The sequence below is a fragment of the Saimiri boliviensis genome, chromosome 9, assembly GCF_048565385.1.
Source record: "Saimiri boliviensis isolate mSaiBol1 chromosome 9, mSaiBol1.pri, whole genome shotgun sequence".
NCBI classification, from domain to species: Eukaryota; Metazoa; Chordata; class Mammalia; order Primates; family Cebidae; genus Saimiri; species Saimiri boliviensis.
The window spans coordinates 51,257,756-51,277,684 of record NC_133457.1 but is presented as its reverse complement, the minus strand read 5'-3'; the positions used below and the strand labels follow the sequence as shown (position 1 = coordinate 51,277,684).

At 38.8% G+C, this 19,929-nt stretch overlaps 1 protein-coding gene across 7 annotated transcripts in view; it reads right to left on the bottom strand.

Moving 5' to 3' along the window:
* The window catches only part of PIK3CB (phosphatidylinositol-4,5-bisphosphate 3-kinase catalytic subunit beta), a 254,144-nt gene that overhangs the window by 21,419 nt on the left and 212,796 nt on the right, over nucleotides 1–19,929 (bottom strand). For all 7 annotated transcript variants that reach the window (XM_074405842.1, XM_074405841.1, XM_074405843.1 and 4 more), the window contains 5 exons: nucleotides 15,256–15,399; nucleotides 13,372–13,471; nucleotides 9,129–9,307; nucleotides 8,206–8,315; nucleotides 6,695–6,773 (listed from right to left, as the gene is read on the bottom strand). In XM_074405842.1, coding sequence (XP_074261943.1) covers nucleotides 6,695–6,773; nucleotides 8,206–8,315; nucleotides 9,129–9,307; nucleotides 13,372–13,471; nucleotides 15,256–15,399 — 612 coding nt within the window. The remainder of the gene's footprint in view (nucleotides 1–6,694; nucleotides 6,774–8,205; nucleotides 8,316–9,128; nucleotides 9,308–13,371; nucleotides 13,472–15,255; nucleotides 15,400–19,929) is intronic.

The following is a 19,929-nucleotide window of genomic DNA, read 5'->3' as shown; positions in this document are numbered from 1 at the left end:
GGCTAAGTTATGGATTAACTTTAGAATTTGTTAAATCAGGCTGGGCACAGTGGTTCACACCTGTAATCCGAGCACTCTGGGAGGCTGGGGCGGGTGGATCACCTGAAGTGGAATTTGAGACCAGCCTGACCAACATGGAGAAATCCCTTCTCTACTAAAAATACAAAATTAGCCAGGCGTGTTAGCACATGCCTGTCATCCCAACTATTTGGCAGACGGAGAAACGAGAATCATTTCAACCCAAGAGGTGGAGGTTGCAGTGAGCTGAGATCTTGCCATTGCATTCCAGCCTAGGCAACAGGAGCGAAACTCCGTCTCAACAACAACAACAACAACAACAACAACAACAACAACAAAGGATTTATAAAATCAAACACGCAGTTTAAAAACTTAAAAATATTCTGCAACTTGAAGCATAATTGGATGAAAAAAAAAAAAAGAAAAAAAGAAAAACTTAAAAATATTACTTAAGGGCAGGCACGGTGGCTCATGCCTGTAATCCCAGCACTTCAGGAGGCCGAGGTGGGCAGATTATGAGATCAAGAGACAGACACCATCCTGGACAACATAGTGAAACCCCATCTCTACTAAAAATACAAAAATTAGCCAGGTGTGGTGGCGTGTGCCTGTAGTCCCAGCTAATCAGGAGGTTGAGGCAGGAGAATCACTTGAACCTGGGAGGCAGAGGTTGCAATGAGCCGAGATCACACCACTGCACTCCAGCCTGGCAAGAGAAAGACTCCGTTTCAAAAAAAAAAAAAAAAAGAAGATGATGATTACCTAAATAAATAAGACAGTATATAAAGAGCTGGGTATAGTAGCTCATGTCTGTTATCTCAAATACTTGGGAGACCAAGATGGGAGGATCACTTGAGGCCAGGAGTTTGAAACCAGACAGAACAACATAGTGAGACTCTGTCTCTCAAAAGATTTTTAAATGAGCCATGCATGGTGGCACGCACCTGTAGTCCTAGCTACATAAGAGGTTGAGGTGGGAAGACTGCTGGTACCCAGGTGTTCGTGAGTGCAGTGAGCTATGATTGTGCTACCCAGGAGTTTGTGGCTGCAGTGAGCTATGATCATGTGAGTGCACTCCAGCCTGGGTGAGAATGAAACTCTGTCTCTAAAAAAGGTTTTTTCAATAAATAAGAATTTAAAAAAAGATTTTATAGAAAGGAAAAATAAAATGTAAAACCTCTATCAATCCAACAAAATAAATGAGATAAAAAAAGGAAATAAATGAGAAATAAGGAAATAAATGAGAAAAAGGACAAAAACAAAGATGTAAATATAAAACATACAATAAGATAGCAGAAATAAATAAGCATATAGTAATTGCAATTAACAATTATAATTTCCTAATAAAATACTTCCATATTGGAGTAAATCCATCCTCACAAAAAAATTCAACTATATGCTATTTACAGGAGACATACATAATATAAAATGAAGTAAAAATTAAAAATAAAAGATACAAAGGTAAATGTTAACCAAAATAAAGCTGGTATACCAATGTCAATTTTGGACAAAACAGACTAAACAAAATGACTAGGGATTAAGAGACCTACTTCTTTTTTTTTTTTTTTCAAATGCAGTCTCACTCTGTTGCCTAGGCTAGAGTGCAGTGGCTCGATCTTGGCTCACTGCAACCTCTGCCAAGAGGGCTGTTTCTTAATGACAAAGAGGGCATAGAGGCTAAAAGAAACCAAACCTTGTATACATTTACAAATATAAGATCAATGCTTAAGGTCAGGAGTTCGAGACTAGCCTGGTCAACATGGTGAAACCTTGTCTCTACTAAAAATACAAAAATTAGCCAGGCATAGTGACCCGTGCCTGTAATTTCAGCTACTTGGGAGGCTGAGGCACAAGAATCGCTTGAATCCAGGAGGCAGAAGTTGCAGTGAGCCCAAATTATGCCTCTGCAATCCAGCCTGGGTAACAGAGCAAGACTCTGTCTCAAAAAACAAACAAATAAAAAAAAGAAACAGCAAATATAAGATAAACAAAACCTGACAAGATTGCAGGCAGACATTGACAAATGCCAATTGTAATAGGAGGCTGTAACATACCTACAAAGTGGCAAAGCGAAACTCAAGTTTAATAAGCATAATCTGAACATATACTTGATATGATAACAACAGAATAAAATTAGAAATCCTAGAGAAAACAAAAAAGTATGCCTTTCAAAATTAAATTTTATTCATATATTTATGTATCTATCAATTTATCGAGACAGGGTCTGGCTCTGTTTGTTGCCCAGGCTCGTCTTGAACTCCCGGGGTCAAGCAATCCTCCCACTTTGGCCTTCCAAAGTATTAGGATTACAAGCAAGAGCCATTGCACCCAGCTGTAATTTTAAATAGTTCAGGAGTCAATAAGATAAAAATGGAAATTATGAAATATTTATAATTTATATATAGTCTGACATATTGTAAAAGTTCATAAACATTTCCATTTTAAAACTTGAGTTCTTTTTTCTTTTTTAAGATAGGGTCTCACTTTTGTTACACAAGCTGGAGTGTAGTGGTGCAATCTTGGCTCACTGCAGCCTCGACCTCCTGGACTCAAGCGATCCTCCCTCCTCAGCTCCCAAGTAGCTGGGACTAGCGGTGCATGCCAACATTCCTGGATAATGTTTCTTTCTTTTTTTTTTTTGTAGAGATGCGGTTTCCCTATGTTGCCTAGGCTGGTTTCGAACTCCTGAGCTAAAATGATCCACCTTGGATTCCCAAAGTGCTGGGATAACAGGCGTGAGTCACTGCACCAGCCAAGAGTTCATTTTAAAAAATGAGAACAGAATAAACACAAAGGTAAAAGAAAGAAAACCATAAGGAAGTAATAACTGATAAAGTAACAAAAAAAATTTCAAAATTAGAAGCTCAGTTAAAACCAAACTAATACGGAAGCAAATCTCTAATAAAACTGGTAATAATAGCATATAAAAAGAAGAAAAATATTAGGCATAGCATAGATTTTAAAATTATAAGAGGATGTTATAAAAATATGGGGTAATAAATTTGGAAGCATTGACAAACTGGACTATTTTTGGCCTCAAAACTGATTCTAGAGGAAAAAAGTATGAAGAAGCCAATAACCATTAAGGAAAATTAGTAGTCTAAAAGCCTGGACCTCAAAAAAATCTCCACCAGGACCTGACAGTTTAAGGAGTGTAAAATTTAGAGAAACACATAATCTCTATGTTACAGAAACTTATCTAGAGACAGAAAAAAGAGGAGAAAGCACAACTTAAAAAGTGTTAAGTCATAAAGGAAGCTAGGTAACTTACAGCAAGAGAAAATGTCAAAACCTATAAGCACTGAGGAGATACCCAAATTCAATACTAATGAAAGAAAGAAAAACTTAGGCCAGGCACAGTGGCTCACACCTGTAGTCCCAGCAGTTTGGGAGGCTGAGGCAGAAGATTTCTTGAGCCCAGGAGTTCGAGACCAGTCTGGGCAACATAGCAAGACCCCATCTCTTTAAAAATTACAAAAAATAAGCCAGTGCAGTGGCAAATGCCCAGAGTCTCAACTACTCAGGAGGCTGAAGTGGAGAATTACTTAAGCCTGAGAGGCAGAGGTTGCAGTGAGTTAAGATTGCATCACTGAACTCCACAAAAATATATATACACTTGAGCTTAGAATAGTGGTTAATTGCGAAATGTGAAAAAGGAGAATGAAATGAGAATGCATTCACTTATCTGCATTTTAATACCTTTTTAAAAAAGTAAACATGGAAACATGTTAACATCTGTTATTTATAATTGCTATGTCTGTGTGTGTCTATAAATAATCTAGTTATAATAAGATGAAAATTGTTAAAAATTATTTCTGCCGGGCATGGTGGCTCATGTCTGTAATCCCAGCACTTTTGGGGGCTGAGATAGAAGGACTGCTTAAGCCCAGGAGTTTGAGACCATCCTAGGCAACATAGTGAGATCCTGTCTCTACAAATAATTTAAAAAATATTAGCCGGGTATGGTGGTGTACGTCTGTGGTCCCAGCTACTCCAAAGACTAAGGAAGGAGGATCACCTTAGCCCAGGAGGTCAAGGGTACAGTGAGCCGTGATCACTCCACTGTACTCCAGCCTGGGTCACAAAGTAAGACTTCGTCTCAAAAACAAACAAACAAACAAAAAGCCTGGCACGGGGCTCATGCTTGTAAACCCAGTACTTTGGGAGGCCAAGGTGGGTGGCTCATGAGGTAAGGAATTTGAGACCAGCCTGGACAACATGGTGAAACCCTGTCTCTACTAAAAATACAAAAATCAGCTGGCTGTGGTGGCAGGTGCCTGTAATCTCAGCTACTCAGGAGGCTGAGGCAGGAGAATCGTTTGAACCTAGGAAGTGGAGGTTGCAGTGAGCTGAGATCACCCCATTGCACTCCAGCCTGGGTGACAGGGCAAGACTTCGCCTCAAAAAAGAAAAAAAAAAAAAGCTTTTTCTAAACCTTTATGTTTGAAATAGTCTACAATTTAAAAAATGCATACGTATATATACATACATATATGTATATATATATAAAGAACTGGGTAAAAGATAGTTAATCATCAATTACTAGCACAGAAAAAAGTTCTAAAACTGTATGAACCTATACTGTATCATGAAACATACTTAATGGCTTTTTTTCCCGCTTGTTTAAAAACAGAGTACATACCCATTATAGAAAACTAGAGAAGGAGGTATACAAAGTAGTGGGTGGGGGGAAAATCTCCTATAATTATACCACTTAGAAATATCTATAAAGCCTGTAGTCTACAAAAGCACTTTTATATCTCACTTCTTTAACATTTGATGATAAGCACTTTTTCCAAATTATAGCAACTCTCTATAAAGAAGATTTTTAAATACCTGAAGTATTAGGTTATATGGAAAGGGTAATAATTTTTAAAAATCATTATTTTACTACTGAACAGATATTCAAAAGGGTGGCCTGATTTTTCTTACTGTAAATAAAAGGAGAAATATCTTTGTATGTAAATCTCTGTCTACATTTCCAATTTTAAGGTAAATTCTGGAAATACTGGATAAAGTGTATAAACTTCATTTATTAAGGTTTATATTAATTTATAATAGTATATAAAAATACCTGTGTTTTTATTGCTTCAACAGCACTCTAGACTGGATTATCAGCGATATCCAGTTGTTCTTTTTTTTTTTCTTCAGTTTTTGAGACAGAGTTTTGTTCTTGTCGCCTAGGCTGAAGTGCAGTGGCATGATCTAGGCCAGGAGTGCCCAAACTATGGCCCACGGGCCACATGCAGCCCCCTGAGGCCATTTATCCGGCTCCCCACCACACTTCAGGAAGGGGCACTTCTTTCATTGGTGGTCAGTGAGAGGAGCACAGTATGTGGCTGCCCTCCAACGGTCTGAGGGACAGTGAACTGGTCCCCTGTGTAAAAAGTTTGGGGACGCCTGATCTAGGCTCACTACAACCTCTGCCACCCTGGTTCAAGTGATTCTCCTGCCTCAGTCTCCCAAGTAGCTGGGATTACAGACATCCATCACCCCATCTTACTAATTTTATATATTTTTAGTAGGGACGGGGTTTCACTATGTTGGCCAGGCTGGTCTCAAACTCCTGACCTCAGGTGATCTGCCCGCCTTGGCCTCTCAAAGTGCTGAGATTACAGGTGTGAGCCACTGTGCCTGGCCCAGTTCTTACAATCTGTACTTCTTAATTAGAACTGAGAATTTTCATATTAGTTTCTTAAAATATATATATATTGACTGTGGGAATTGCTCCATTCCAATTAAATGTATTTTTTATTTTATTTTTTGAGGCAGAGTCTCACTTTGTTGTCCAGGCTGGAGTGTAGTGGGGCAATCTCTGCTCCCTGCAACCTCTGCTTTCTAGGTTTAAGCAATTCTCATGTTTCAGCTACCAGAGTAGCTGGGATTATGGGTGTGTGCCACCATGCCTGGCTAACTTTTGTATATTTAGAAGAGATGGGGTTTCACTATGTTGACCAGGCTAGTCTCAAACTCCTGATCTCAAGAAATCCGCTCGCCTCGGTCTCCCAAAGTGTGGAGATTAAGGCATGTGCCACCATGACTATTAGTTTATTTTTATACCTTTTGAGAAATGGCTTTTCACTTCTTTTCCTTATGTTCATTTCTATGGGCTCTTTAAATATTTATTCCTGTTCTGTTCATTGTGAATATAATTCCTAGTCTGAGGCCTGATTTTATGTTTCCTTTTTTCTGTCAGCACATCACACCTCTTCTATTCACTATCTACCCCTACTGATGGTGGCAGGCTAAAAATCTGAGAATGCAGCTAAACATTTTCCTCTCTTTTCCCTTGGTAGGTAGAGAAATGAATGTCCCCGGGCAAAGTATAAAAAGGTACAGGCTCTTCTCTGGCCTTGTCACTGCCATGACCCACAATACACCCTTCAAAACCATATATTGGAACGTAATTCTTGCTGTCTGTCCAAGCCTTATGAAAATTTAAACCTGTTCTTTCTTTCTGGAATTTCAGTCACCTGTATAGTTATAAACTGAAAAAGTTTAGACAAGACAACATATTTGAAAGTACATTGTAAAGTGCTATATAAATATTATTATGAACAACTAAAAATAAGAACAAGAGGGGAGGAATTAACAAAAAATTATAGATATTTTGCGTGGAAAGACTGCAACATGAGACTGAAAAAACAAAAACAAAAACAAAATAAGTATATCTCACCGAAGATCCAAACCAGCTTCTTTCCAGAGTAAATCCATCAAGCGCAACATTTGGAGTGTCAACATATCCTGTCGTAAATCTAAGGGAAAACAAACTACTTCATTACAAGTGCTTTCCCTTTTACGCCCTGCAACTCATTAATTCAAGATTAAATCAGTCAGAATTAACTAAAAACATTAACCAATGCTATGCTAATATTTTTGCTAATTTTATAACAAATAATATACTCATTGGATAGTATGTCCCTGTAACATTATTTTAGAAATTATATTAAAAGATTTTTAAATTGCTTATCATGTATAAACTACTATACTAATTGTATGCTGTAATACTGTTTGTATCACATTGTATGTGTATTATATTAATTACATGGCTAATTTTTTTCCTTCTTGCTTGCTTTTAGGGTTACACAGGGAGTCCTTAAGAATCACATAATTAATTGAATCATGAGGTCACAAAACTGTAATGGTTGAATATATTATCATGTCTAAGGGTATTTTCAGGGAATAGAGCACATGAAACTAGTGACATCCACATAATGACATCTGTATGGTCAAGTGGCATTAAATATTTAGCAAATCTCTATGAGTTCTTTGTAAGTTGTAAGCACATATTCTAATAAGCACATTTACTTATGTTATCTCAATTCCTTTTAATAGCCCTGACATACAAATACTATAATCCTCATGGATGTGAATAATCTGAAGCTCAAGCAGTTTTCTATGACTTATTTGTAGTCACATAACTAACAAGTCACCACTGCCTAATGGCTGGTGTGATTACTTCAGAGGCACTTCCTCTACAAATTTTGAGTTCGTCAGGTACTTTTAGTAAAATACAAAACTATGGTAGCAAAATCAATATTGCTATTACTGAAACAGGATGTATGAATATATTACTGAAAATATCCTTGCCTGGGCACAGTGGCTCATGCCTGCAATCCCAGGACTGAGAGGCTGGAGTGGGTGAATCACTTGAGCTCAGGACCTCGACACCAGCCTGGGCAACATGGTGAAACCCCATCTCTACAAAACATACAAAAAGTGAGCCAAGTGTGGCGGCGTGTGCCCGTAGTCCCAGCTACTCTGGGGGCTGAGGTGGGATGATCGCTTCAGCCTGAGAGGTGAAGGCTGCAGTAAGCCAAGATCGTGCCACTGCATTCCAGCCTGGATGACAGAGTGACACACTGTTTCAAAAAAAAAAAAAAGTAAAAATATTATCTCGTATTTCAAAAGCTTTTTAATCAAAGGAGTAGACATACTTGGTATTTTGTAGGGGAAAATTTAGGTTCGTTAGAACAGTGTATTTCAGTGAATGGTATAAATCATTTTCTAAGAAGGAAAAAAAGGTGCTTAGGACATTTTGAATTTGACTTTATGACCATCAATAGCTACCTTCATGGCTGAAACTGTTAAACACTTTCACTACACATCACCTTTCAGATAAGGCAAAATGGCAACAAATGAAAAATTCCAAGGAATTTGATGATGTTTAAAAAGCTCAGTACTTACCATCACCATTTTTAAAAATCACTCCAACTGAATCCTCACCAAATACCTTGTTATTGTACACCAGCCACAAAGGCTTCATTTTGGAATCCATGTATTTGCATTTTTCAACACTAAAATCAAGGAGATTAGTCAACTTCAGTGTAGTGATACACAAGATTATAATTTTACCATGATATAATAGGCCTGAGAAAATTCCTCACCTATTCCTTTCAGGTCTGGAGAGGAGTCAAAAAAAGTTCCACTTGGTAGAAAAGCAACCATAAGGACAGTCTTGGATGGCATAGACTGATGCCAGATAGGCTGGACTCAAAACCCAAGATCTGCCCTTCTCACCTTCTCCACTTAAAATTCCTCCTCTCATTTCCTTTTGTTTGTAAATTATTGTATTTAGTGAATAAAAAATTAGAACAAATCATTGGATTAAAATTAGAACTATTATGAGATCACTCTTGATTTCTTAACACGGGGTTCATTTGAATACTGACAGTATACTGAATAACAGATTATTATTTTTCATTATCACTTTTGTAGGAAATGAGAAAGTGAGAAATAAGTTGCCAAATTCATTCAAGACAAGATCTCATTTTAAAATAGGAAAATCAATCAGTAAATAATTTACTATAGTTTCCAACATTTTGCTTGTTAGGACTATCAACTCTTACAAATCAGTAATACAAAAAAATAAATTTAATTATATATAACTGAAATATGAATTCATTTGTAACTAAACCCACAGGTACGTTTAGCTGACAAGCATATATTCTACTGACTATAAACATAGCCTCTGAGAACTTTTAAGATTTTCCTTCTTTAATTATATTCTATCTCCTGAGGATGACAGCTGGCCCTGCTACTCCCCTAAGGCAGTGACTTTCTGCTTGCTATTTCATAAGAGACTCACTGAACAAAGCACAGTCACTTACTAGAGTTCCGAGAGGATAACACATGGGTTCAGGGGTGACTGCAGGTCAGAGAGGGCTTCCCGGTAAGCACTCTGTTTTAAACAGGTGTGCATGGCCTCCTTCCCTTTGGCTCTGTTTAACTTCACTGCATTCAGTTTGATTAAACTATTTAAAGTTTTTAACTTATTGAGGGCTTCAACCTGAAAAATAAGTTCCCCACACAAAAAATTCATTGATTAAAAAGAATAATATCATGTGATCATATCAATAACACCTGCTCCCAACACATAAACACACATAATCAGTTGAAGTAAAAATAGTATCTGCTTTAAAAAGTATTTTACATACAATAAACAACTTATTTTTAACAGTTGTTATTTACGGCATCATTTTCAAAGTTTCTTTAAACCTTTTCTTATAAATTTGAGAAAAGCAGACACAGATTATGGGTACTTAAGAAGATAAATGTGGGCCAGCACTTTGGAAGGCTGAGGCAAGTGGATGACTTGAGGTCAGGAGACCAGCCTGGACAACATGGTGAAACTGTCTCTACAAAAAAACACAAAAATTTGCTAGGCATGGTGGCACAACTGTAATCCCAGCTACTCGGGAGGCTGAAGCACAAGAATCACTTAAACCTTGGAGGCGGAGGTTGCAGTGAGCTGAGACTGAACCGCTGCACTTCAGCCAAGGTAAGAGAGTGAGAAACTGTCTCAGTAAAAAAAAAAAAAAAAGAAAAAAAAAGAAAGAAAGAAAGAAAAGAAAACAAAAAGAAAATAAATATGAAGCTTAAACTATTCAAAATTCTGCAATTCACTGAGTAGTAGAATTTGAGACATCACTAATCTAAACCAGTCCATTTGGCCAACTCCATAGTATAAGAGAAAAACTTATGTAGAAGTAACTCTCTGAGGTTCTTGCTATTCAACCTTAAAATCCACTTCTTGTCATCACTCTTGTTCGATAGCTCAGTATATTCTCTTTCCATTAACAGAATAGCTAGAATGAATTATTGTCTAATAAAGTAAGTGTGAATACAGACATAGTATGTTATTCAAATCTAAATTACTTGTTTTTATAATAACTATGGCTATCAAAACTAAAGCAAGTTAAAAAAAAAAAAAAAAAACTCAGGCAAGTAGTACAAGGTGTATTAACAACGGCGAACTAAATCAAAACCATTATGTTTAAAGTTCAACTTTTGGCTGGGTGCGATAGTTCACGTCTGTAAGCCCAGCACTTTGGGAGGCCAAGGCAGGTAGATCAGTTGAAGCCAGGAGTTTGAGATCAGCCTGGCCAACATGGAGAAACCTGGTTTCTACTAAAAATACAAGTATTAGCCAGGCATTGTGGTATGCACCTGTAATCCCAGATACTCAGGAGGCTGAGGCAGGAGAATCACTTGAACCCAGGAGCCAGAGGCTGCAGTGAGACCAGACTGCACCACTGCACTCTTCAGCAACAGACTGAGATATGTCTCAAAAAATAAATAAGGGACAGGTGCAGTGGCTCACCCCTGTAAACCCAGGACTTTGGGAGGCCGAAGTGGGTGGATCACTTGAGGTCAGGAATACAACACCAGCCTTGCCAACATGACGAAACCTCCTCTCCACTAAAAATACAAAAATTAGTCAAAAGTGCATGCCTGTAATCCCAGCTACTCGGCAGAGGCAGGAGAGCTGCCTAAACCTGGGAGGTGGAGGTTGCAGTGAGCCAAGATCATGCCACTGCACTCCAGCCTGGGCAACAGAGTGAGACTCCATTGCAAAAAATAATATAAATAACAATAAATAATATTCAACTTTATTTGACAACTAAGGGTCCTTTCATGTCATATTATGTAAAATTCATAACAACCTCAGCCAACCATAAAGAAGCAGCATTTTATTTTATATCATTAAAACTGGAAAAAACAAATGTTAAAAATAGAATTTAAAAGTATACTGGTTGAGCACGGTGGCTCACACCTGTAATACCAGCACTTTGGGAGGCTGAGGCAGGTGGATCACCTGAGGTCAGGAGTTTGAGAACAGCCTGACCAACAGAGAGAAAACCCCTCTCTACTAAAAATACAAAACTAGCTGGGTGTGGTGGTGCATGCCTCTAATCCCAGCTACCTATAATCCAGCCGAGGCAGGAGAATCATTTGAATCTGAGAGGTGGAGGTTGCAGTGAGCTGAGATTGAGTCACTGCATTTCAACCTGGGCAACAAGACTAAAACTCCGTCTCAAAAAAAAAAAAAAAAAAAATGTATATATATATATATATATATATATATATATATATACACACACACACACACACACACACACACTGTATGTAACAAATATATAAAATATGTATATCACAAAAATAAACAATGTGGCTTGAAAATCCAACGAGATTTAATTTATATCATGTTTTCATTTTTTTTTTCTTTTTTTCTTTTGATGTTTTCATTTTTGAACTCTGCTATACACAAGGAAACCACTAAGACTATGTAGGGAGATGAATTCAAGCATGGAGTTTCCACAGAGGCTGAGACCTTGCTCACAGGAAACTAGGAAGGACCTATGCAACTTGATGATAAAATCAAGATGGCTTAAACTCACCAAGTTACCCATCTGTTAAAACCACAGATCACTCTGCTTCTCAACAGTTTCAGGAGCTGTACAAACACTAGTGACAAGGCAACCAGATAAAAACTGTGCTATGAAAACAGGAACTTTTCGGAAGTATTTGAAATTTGATACTTCTTCCATGTCTGTACAGTTGGAAATTTTCATGCTTCATCTCTAATTGTGTTGATATCCACTTCCTGGAACAGTGTCCTGTTCCATAGTTCCCATGGCCGTAAGTCTAATACTTTTTAAGTGTTCCAACACCTTGTCCTTTTATTAAGTTTACAGTAGTAACAAGAACTGCCACGTACAAGGTAAAGTCTTCCTCTCACAATTTATCAATCAAAACAAAAAAGGAGTAAGAATGATTCATTCATACATATATCATCCTTTTATTGTCTTTAACATGAAGCTGAGGCTCCAAGAAAATAGGCAGTGTGGAAAACAGCCATATGATGATATTAAACAAGTTATGACTGACTATGGCCTAATATGCTTTGGCAGAAAATCTGAATTTTACACACAGTACAATGAAAAATTATTGAAAGAATTTTAAAGGGGAAATGATGTAATACAATCTATTTTTTTTTTTTCTTTTTGAGACAGTCTTGCTCTGTTGCCCAGTCTAGAGTGTAGTGGTACAATCATAGCTCACTGCAACCTCAAATTCCTGGGTTCAAACAATCCTCCCACCTCAGCCTCCCAAGTAGTTGGGACTACAGTAGCAAGCCACCTTCTAATTTGTAGAGATGGGTCTCACTATGTTGTTCAGGCTAGTCTTGAACTTCTGGGCTCAAGTGATCCTCCCACCTTAGCCTTTCAAAGTGCTAGGTTTTCAGGTGTCAGCCACTGAATCTGGCTACAATCTACATTTTTAAAAGGTCAGTGTATAGAATGTGGGGCAGGGGAAGAGATGTAGGAAGGGAAACAGGTGCACAATTTAGAAAGTTAATGAAGAAGTCCAGTGGAAAAAGAACAGTAGCTTGAACTAGGAGGCTAGCCATGAACACAAGGGAAATAGGCAGAGGTGTGAGATATATTTCAGAGTTCTATAAAATTCAGAGAATTAATAATATTTGATTCCATGTTGCCGTGAAGAATAAATGACCCATAATAAGTTATGAATAAACATTAGCTATTATTACCATCATTAATGGGCTTTTCAAAAAGAAGGGATCAGAAAAAAATTTTAACATCATGAAAAAGCCTAAATATTAAAAACATCTAATGGAAGCCTATGAGAATTCCTGTGGCAACACAAATGAATTAGAAAAGAGTAGTTTAACTAGAAATTAGGAACCTGATATAAAAATAGGGTGGAGCTAGGCATGGTGGCTCAAGTCTGTATTACCATCACTTTGGGATCAATATAGAATATATTAGAAATTCTAATTATTTTTCAGGTAGCGTTCAGTTAATATTTTTCTGCTAAATTCATTGGAACTTCATTTCTTGACTTAAATTTTGATAAAATAATTTATTAATCAGGTTATTTGTTCCTGAGACTTCTAGGAAATAACGTGGTGGGAGAAATGGCATTTGATAAAACTGATCAAACACCATGTACCAAACTGAACATGAAGATTAAAACAAGCTAATATTCATGCTTTAACCTTTGTCTGTCAAAAAAAAGTCAAAATGAATAAACAAAATAAGCTGATACCTGCTTGGAAAGCACTTTCATGTGCCCCACACTTCCCCGGCAGTATGCTTCAAGGATGACACCAAATTGTACTGAGACAGCAGGAATGTGCACTTCCGACCTGCAGAAAGTTAATGATATCCAAATGGTTTATCAAATACTTCAGACCATCAAATAAATATTGACTTCTTTATTCTACAAAAAAAAACCACTTACAATGGCAAGGTCATTGTGTGCAATATTATTATTATTATTTTTTTTAAGATGAAGTCTCACTCTGTTGCCAGGCTGGAGTGCAGTGTCAAGATCTTGGCTCACTGCAAGCTCCACGTCCCAGGTTCAAATGATTCTCCTGCCTCAGCCTCCTGAGGAGATGGAATTACAGGCGCGTACCACCATGCCCGGCCAACTTTTGTTTTTAGTAGAGATAGGGTTTCACCACGTTGGCCAGGATGGTCTTGATCTCTTGATCTTGTGATCCACCCATCTCAGCCTCCTAAGTACTGGGATTACAGGTGTGAGCGACCACACCTGGCCTCGTTATCATTTTTCCTTCCTTCCTTCCTCCCTCCCTTCCTCCCTTTTTGGAGACAGAGTCTCACTCCCAGGCAGGAGTGCACTGGTGCGATCTCGGCTCACTGCAATCTCTAGCTCCCAGATTGAACCCTGCCAAAAATAAAAACATGTAGCTAGATGTCATTAGGTGACTAGGTTCTAGCCAACAGGATGGAAGGTGAAGTGATGTGCACACAAATGAGTCCTGCACTTAGAAGGAAATGATGGTCCCTACCCTCCTGTACCCTGTCCTTCCCTCCTGATCCTCCCCATTTCTGGCTGGAATTTGGATGGGGTGCCCAGCCCCTTCATACTTGCAATTCTCCTGCCTTATAGTCTCCCAAGTAGCTGGGATTACAGGCATGCACCACCATGCCTGGCTAATTTTTGTATTTTTAATAATGACAGCATTTCACCATGTTGGCCAGGTTGGTCTAAACTCCTGGCCTCAAGTGATTCACTTGCCTCAGCCTCCCAAAGTGCTGGGATTAAAGGCCTGAGTCACCGCACCCGGCTATTTTGTGCATAATTATCAGTGAGAAGGGTTAACTTTCCAATTTGTTAAACTTCAAAGTTCAAAATCTGTGTGATTCTATAATTACTTAATTCTTTATTCCAAGAAATCTAAAATGTGCACCTCTTAACCTGATTTGCTTTTTGTAGGGGTAAGGTGATCTTACCAATTTAAAAACATTAGACTGAAACAAAGATCTATGAAATCCAACTAGCATTATACAATTGACTAATGCCCTGATTAGCATCTATTCCAATTTTTTTCTCACTTAAAAAGTGGTGTACATATTTGAAAAAGGAAGGAATACTTATTTTGTTACTCCCTGAGGGATTTAAAAACTAAGACTGAATGAACGAGGAAAGACTAGTTTAAAATAAGAAAAGGTTCTAGAACAACACAAGGAATTTAAAAAAGGTGGGGGGGGAACTATGAATAAGAAGAAAATCATATCCAGAAAATAAAACTTCTAAAATCAGCAGCACATTATAGAGCTTATTGCCTTTGAGAAGCTCAGCAAAAAAAAAAAAAAAAAAAAGAAGAAGAAGAAAGAAAGAAAAAGGAAAGAGGAGGGAAGGAAAGAAAGAACAAAGAAAGAAAGAAGAAATCAAGCAGGCATGGAGGGACACATAAAGATCTTGAAAAACTGAATTACTTTGTCAAATCATGAAAATCAAGGGTACAGGTATCAAGAAATAGGAGAAGGCACCAAAACTATATACATTTTATAAATGGCTCAGAAATAAATGAAAGCAGCCATTTGTTCTATTAAATATATTGTGGTGATTTATAGTTATTAAAGCACATGGTAGGCTCAAATTGAAATATAAAAGACTTACCTAAGATGCCAAAATAGAAACTGCCCTATCCTCCGATTAGCAAGTGCTCTTTCTAATAGGAATCTAGAGAGGGCACAATCAAGAAAAGGCTCATATTTTAAAACTTGCACCAGTTGTAAAAGATATTGAGAAAGTTCTTCATCACTGAAAGAAACAAAAGACACAGTGAGTAAGCAAATAACCTGTGGCAGAAAAAGATCCCTTCCTGTCAAACTATCAAATGTGAACTTGTTGAAACACAATGGTTCTTTTGGGCCAGGCTTGTTACATGCTTGTCTTCATTGAACCACTGTTAAAATACCACAAAACAAGCTAAAGATTTCAGATGGGGAAAGGGGAGTGAAGAGGGTCAAAGAACAGATACAAAAGATATTTTAATCAAATGAATTAGATTATGATATGGTCTGGCTTTTGTCCCCACCCAAATCTCACCTCAAATTATAATCCTTATAATCCCCATGTGTCGAAGGAGGGTCCTGGTGGAGGGTAATTGAATCAATGTGGCCCCCATGCTAATCTCATGTAGTGAGTGAGTTCTCATGAGATTTGATGGCTTCATGAATGGTGGTTTCCCCTGCTCTTTCCCTTTTCCTGCCACCTTGTGAAGATAGTACTTGCTTCACCTTTGCCTTCCAGCATGATTTTAAGCTTTGTGAAGCCTCCCCAGCCATGTGGAACTGTGAGTCAATTAAACCACTTTCCTTTATAAATTACCCAGTCTCAGGCATTTCTTTATAACAGTGTGAAAATAGACTACTACAGATTGTTAAAATTGATGACTGTATTTCCAATCAGCTAAGAGTTACCAAAAATATTAGACACTTCAATACTGATTTCTGATCATGCTAAAAAATGAATGTGCTTAGTTGAACAATCATTTTTAAAATAAAAATCCTATCGTTAATTTCACAATTTATTTTCCTTTGCTATCATTAGGGTTAAGTAAGTTTTCCCAGATAACCAATGAACAATTAAAATCTTAACTTCAAATAGGTTTGAAGGATGAGAAAGTGAATACACTTATAAGTAGGAATTGATCACTGAATTAATATAACACACAATATTGTAATTAACTGAGCTGAATTAATTAAGGTTAGTGGTTCTCTACTTTGTGTCCATCTCCAGACCATTCACCTATAAACACACTCCCATTAGAGGCAATTCCAGCAGTATGAGGTAAGAGGCCCAAGTGCTCCACTTAATGTCTATATCTTGGGTAATAAATGGTTAAGGAATTAGTAGTCTAAGGCAGATATCTGGGATTGAAACCCAGGGTACTACTGAGAAAAAAAAAAAAAAAACAAAAAAACACAACTCATAACCAGAAAATTTGACAATAGAAAAACCACCAGAATGAGCTACATGGAATACAAAGATCACAGCAGTCTCCTCAGAGGGATCAATGCATTTAAGAAAAACACTTTGTTCAGCCCAAGGAGAACCAGGTGGCCCCTCCACAAGAGGTCTCCAGTGCAAACTTAAGGAGATGGTGGAGCAACTGGCAATTCATTTTTTAAAACTACCTATAACACAATCTCAATTAGGCTTAGTGTAAAATTCATGCCCATTATATAACCTGTAAATAGTGTAAAAGCTAGGAAGTATAGGAATAGAAGGAGGCTTCCTCTTCTCTCACATTTCTAATTTCACTCCCTAGAAATAAGCACTATTGGTGAGTCTGGGTAATTTCTTTTGGATACCACATAGCATAAAACATACACAATTTTAAAAAGAAAAAATGATCACTCACACTATCCATACTATTTTGAGAGCTTTCATTGTTCAAAAACCATAAAGTACATAAGCCTCATTTTTGAGGGTAGAAAGAAAATAGATAAATTTCATTGTTTGAGACATTCGTTTCTTCAGTGAATCTCACAGATTCTCACAAATGCACCACCCAAAGGAGACACACATGTTCACTGCAGCATTTTTTATAATAGAGAAATGTGGAGAAAACGTAAATGTTACTTAATAGAGAATTAAATAAGATATATCCCTATGACAGAATATTATAAAGTAAAGGAATAAACGACATTTAAACATAATGGGACAAACTAACCTCAAAATCCTAATTGTGGATTTTTTTTGAGGGGGAGGAGGGAGGGGGACAGAGTCTCACTCTGTAGCCCAGGCTGGAGTGCAGTGGCACAATCTTGGCTCACTGCAACCTCCACCTCCTGGGTCCTGGTTCAAGCAATTCTCCTGCCTCAGCCTCCAGAGTAGCTGGGATTTCAGGCATGTGCCACCATGCCCAGCTAATTTTTGTATTTTAGTAGAGATGAGGTTTAACCATGTTGGCCAGGCTGGTCTCGAACTCCTGACTCATGATCTACCTGCCTAGGCCTCCCAAACTGCTGGGATTACAGGCGTGAGCCACCAAATGTTTATTTTTATTTATTTTATTTTTTGAGACAGGGTCTCACTCTGTCACCCAGGCTGGAGTGCAGTGGCACCATCTCAGCTCCTGCAACCTCCGCCTCCAGGGCTCAAGTGATCCTCCCACCTCAGCCTCCCAAGTAGCTGGGATCGAAGGTGCGCACCTCCACACTCAGCTACTATCTCCGTATTTTTGGTAGAGATGGGGCCTAACCATGTTGCCCAGTCTGGTCTCGAACTCCTGGGCTCACTGATCTGCCTGCGTTGGCCTCCCAAAGTGATGGGATCACAGGCATGAGCCACTACACCTGGCTGGTATTTTTTCCTTTTTTTTGAGATGGCGTCTCGCTCTGCCACCCATGCTGGAGTGCAGTGGCACAATCTTGTTCCAATGCAACCTCTGCCTCCTGGGTTCAAGTGGTTCTCTTGCCTCAGCCTCCCGAGTAGCTGAGATTACAGGTGTCTGCCACCATGCCCAGCTAATTTTTTGTATTTTTAGTAGAGAAGGGGTTTCACCATGTTGGCCAGGCTGGTCTTCAATTCCTGACCTCAAGTAATCTGCTTGCCTTGGCCTCCCGAAATGCAGGGATTACAGGCCTGAGCCACTGCATCCAGCCATCTAGCCAAATTTTCAAAAAGCAAGATATAAACTAATGCATATGGCAAGACACATTTGTGCAGTAACAATTCCAAATCTGTATTTTCATAGACATATATGATGAAACAGAAAAATGTGATATAGAAGCATACACACCAAATTCATTATAAGGTTTGCCTCTGGGAAGGAAGAGAAGTAATCAAGACTGGGTAAGAAATCTATGAGGACTTCAACTTTAATTGTAATGTATTTGCTTAACTATATATATATATTTCTTTTTTTTTTTTTTTTTTTTTTTTTTTGAGACGGAGTTTCGCTCTTGTTACCCAGGCTGGAGTGCAATGGCGCGATCTCGGCTCACCGCAACCTCCGCCTCCTGGGTTCAGGCAATTCTCCTGCCTCAGCCTCCTGAGTAGCTGGGATTATAGGCACGCGCCACCATGCCCAGCTAATTTTTTGTATTTTTAGTAGAGACGGGGTTTCACCATGTTGACCAGGTTGGTCTCAATCTCTCGACCTTGTGATCCGCCCGCCTCGGCCTCCCAAAGTGCTGGGATTACAGGCTTGAGCCACCGTGCCCGGCCCTATATATATATTTCTAAACCCATGACAAAAATCAACATTTCTTAATTCTGGATGGTGGACAGACTGTATGAAGAAAAGAAGTAGCACGGCAGGTTTGGCTGCTATTCTTTTTTTTTTTTTTTTTTTTTTTTTGAGACGGAGTTTCGCTCTTGTTACCCAGGCTGGAGTGCAATGGCGCGATCTCGGCTCACCGCAACCTCCGCCTCCTGGGTTCAGGCAATTCTCCTGCCTCAGCCTCCTGAGTAGCTGGGATTATAGGCACGCGCCACCATGCCCAGCTAATTTTTTGTATTTTTAGTAGAGACGGGGTTTCACCATGTTGACCAGGTTGGTCTCGATCTCTCGACCTTGTGATCCGCCCGCCTCGGCCTCCCAAAGTGCTGGGATTACAGGCTTGAGCCACCGTGCCCGGCCCTATATATATATTTCTAAACCCATGACAAAAATCAACATTTCTTAATTCTGGATGGTGGACAGACTGTATGAAGAAAAGAAGTAGCACGGCAGGTTTGGCTGCTATTCTTTTTTTTTTTTGAGACGGAGTTTCGCTCTTGTTACCCAGGCTGGAGTGCAATGGCGTGATCTCGGCTCACCGCAACCTCCACCTCCTGGGTTCAGGCAATTCTCCTTCCTCAGCCTCCTGAGTAGCTGGGATTACAGGCACGCATCACCATGCCCAGCTAATTTTTTGTGTTTTTAGTAGAGACGGGGTTTCACCATGTTGACCAGGATGGTCTCGATCTCTTGACCTCGTGATCCACCCGCCTTGGCCTCCCAAAGTGCTGGGATTACAGGCTTGAGCCACTGCGCCCGGCGCTGCTATTCTTTAACAAGTCTGCATATAGGATGGGCCCATGGCTGGCATCTGGGAGTTAAGATTTCCGAAGGGTTCCTACCACCTTCCTAATTGATGAGTGGCTCACTGCACCTAAACTGTTTGTGCAAACAATGATTTATGTTGTATACCCACTTTACTCCTGGCAATATAGAAATCTGGTACATGCTAGGCAGAGGGTGCTTATGTGATAGCTGCCAGTAAAAACGCTGGTCCCCAAATCTCTAACAAGCTTCCCGTGCAGACATGTATTATCACAACTCACTCCTGATAGAAT